The sequence below is a fragment of the Cryptomeria japonica genome, chromosome 1 (genome assembly GCF_030272615.1).
Source record: "Cryptomeria japonica chromosome 1, Sugi_1.0, whole genome shotgun sequence".
Lineage (NCBI taxonomy): Eukaryota > Viridiplantae > Streptophyta > Pinopsida > Cupressales > Cupressaceae > Cryptomeria > Cryptomeria japonica.
In genome coordinates this window covers 190,676,431-190,678,724 of record NC_081405.1, presented here as the reverse complement: position 1 = coordinate 190,678,724, position 2,294 = coordinate 190,676,431, and the positions used below count along the sequence as shown (strand labels likewise).

Genomic DNA, 2,294 nt, shown 5'->3' with positions numbered 1-2,294 from the left:
TTGAGAACACCTTTTGAGCACTTTTTAACTGATTCCTACATTTATTAAGATGTACATGAATAACGTAAAACCATACACAGTCAAGCTACAAAATGTAAACTAGAACCAGTAAAAAATAAATAAAAAAATTAAATACGGCTGTTTTTACAATCCTTTTGCGTACCCCCAGCATCAATAATATGCAGTCATGTGTTATTGGTAGACATGTTGCTATGAAGAGAATTTCTTGTATCTTGAATAAATTGGCATTCATTTGGATGCAACAATAAAAGTTTGTTTGTTTATATATTTAATGTCAGCATTTCCACACTGCCAAAATTGTTCCATAGTGCAAAAATTATTATTTGATGGAAAAATACAAAAATTCCAAATAGTTCAAAGCCACAGTCGAACTATTTCAAAACTAAATGGTGCAGTCTCAGAATTAACTCTGCCACAAACTGTCTTGTAGAGTGAAATGGGTCTCAAAATATTGAGTTGGAGTTGGAGTTGGAGGATTTAAAGAAAATGCATTGTATTCAATAATTCCTTCCTTTATCAGATCAAGCAACTCAATGCTAAGATTTTCAACTCGCTGGATTGCATCTGTTGTATTGGGGAATGAAGGATTTACAGTTGGATTGGACCCAACATCCTCATTTGACAAATCCTCACAACATAACTTTGATTGGCTACCCAAAAGCCCAATCAGCTTATCCTGCTCTTCTGCTATTTCTCTCAAACATTTTGTTTGAGCCCTCACTATTTCTTCTAACATTATCCACGTCTACCAAAGAAGAAAAATTATCCCCAGTTCATCAAATTTCAACTACAATACAAATTGAGAAAAAGAATTGAACATAAAAATTGAGAAATACACTACCTTTGTTTGTTCTGATATATTTTGCCTCCAGTGAGAAATTATTCTTTGAACCCTGCCAGCAATAGTAGTTTTTAGTTATAATACCATAAATCAATACAGTTATCTGTTCCAACTTAGAAAGAAAGTGACAGTCTTACTTTCTGTGATAAACGCTTGGATTACTTGTCTGTTTCAGACGATCCATCTGCATGCTAAAGGAGAAATGGGCGATGCCTCAGAAAGAAGAATGCTGCACATTACAATGATATCATAATTTCGTTAGTTTTCTGGAGAAAGTTTTCAGGATAAAGATTAACACATATCTTAATACAATTTAGGGTTTGATATTCTATGTCATAGACTATTTTAAAATTTTAATTCTGGGTAGAACGTTGTCCCCAAGATATTGCAGAATCCTGAGTGTACAACTATGTTGACACCATGTTGCAATGACAAATGGGATGAATCATTGCCTATCAGGTGGACTAGTCTAGGTTATTATTATATGAATGTTCTTAATTTCTAAAAATTTAGTAGTACAAAATTTGTGGTACAAAAAGTTTTGTAGTACAGAAATGATTTTTTTTATTTTTATATAAATTAAAAATATTTGGTAGTACAAAAATAATATAAATGTAAAAAAAAAATGAGATATTTTAAAAAATATTTAGTATTTTTTATTTAATTATACTTGTAATTATTGAAGAAAGAAATTTGTGTAGTGGAAGGGTCTATTATTTCATAAGAATAGGAAATGATTATATTCATGACAAATATCATATGGAAAAATAATCTTGCCAAAATACTTGACAATGTTTTTCTCTCTATGATTTCTCAATTATTTATCTTATATATATCTTCTTTTACTTAATGTGTATAATTTAAACAATATATTGAGGTAATTGTTATCTCCTCCTTTATTTTCATACAAGTTTGGGGTACTAATTGAAGAGATTATATCTGTTTGGAAATATTGTTTTTGATTAAGTAAAAACAGGTTTTAAGGGACCTGAAACCCGATTACATTAGAAAAGATGAGCATGCAAGAGACGAAACAAAACAGCTGCAAAAGACCAGCACAAAAACCAGCAGCTAAGAAAAAAACAGCAAGAAGCCAACAAGAAGTTGGCCCCAAACTCAGCATTACAAATCAATTCAAAACTTTAATAGACTCCTCAGCATTCTGAACCAAGAGCATCATCGCCTTGGCCGCTTCCCTCAAATCGTTGCTCTCCTATCTGAACTGGCTATCTTTCATTTTAGTCTCCATCCCAGTAGTGTTATGCCTTGTTCTGCACCTGGAAATCTGATGGGTGGAGCTGGAAGTTGGTACATCTTCAATGATTACCAGGTTCTTATCCTGATTTTTCCTTTCCAAATGATCCACCAGAGCATTCATGTTCTCTGATGAACTTTTAGGACCTAGAGACTATGGTTCATGAATCTTTTCAGA

General features: G+C 32.3%; 1 protein-coding gene across 1 annotated transcript; it reads right to left on the bottom strand.

Moving 5' to 3' along the window:
• Positions 1 to 383: 383 nt before the first annotated feature.
• LOC131070105 (uncharacterized) lies at positions 384 to 1,296 on the bottom strand. The gene is made up of 3 exons (XM_058005629.2): positions 1,000 to 1,296; positions 863 to 914; positions 384 to 766 (listed from the first exon to the last, which is right to left on the bottom strand). Exons 1-3 carry the CDS (start codon positions 1,050 to 1,052, stop codon positions 425 to 427), a joined length of 447 nt encoding a protein of 148 aa, XP_057861612.2. The 5' UTR covers positions 1,053 to 1,296; the 3' UTR covers positions 384 to 424.
• Positions 1,297 to 2,294: the final 998 nt, after the last annotated feature.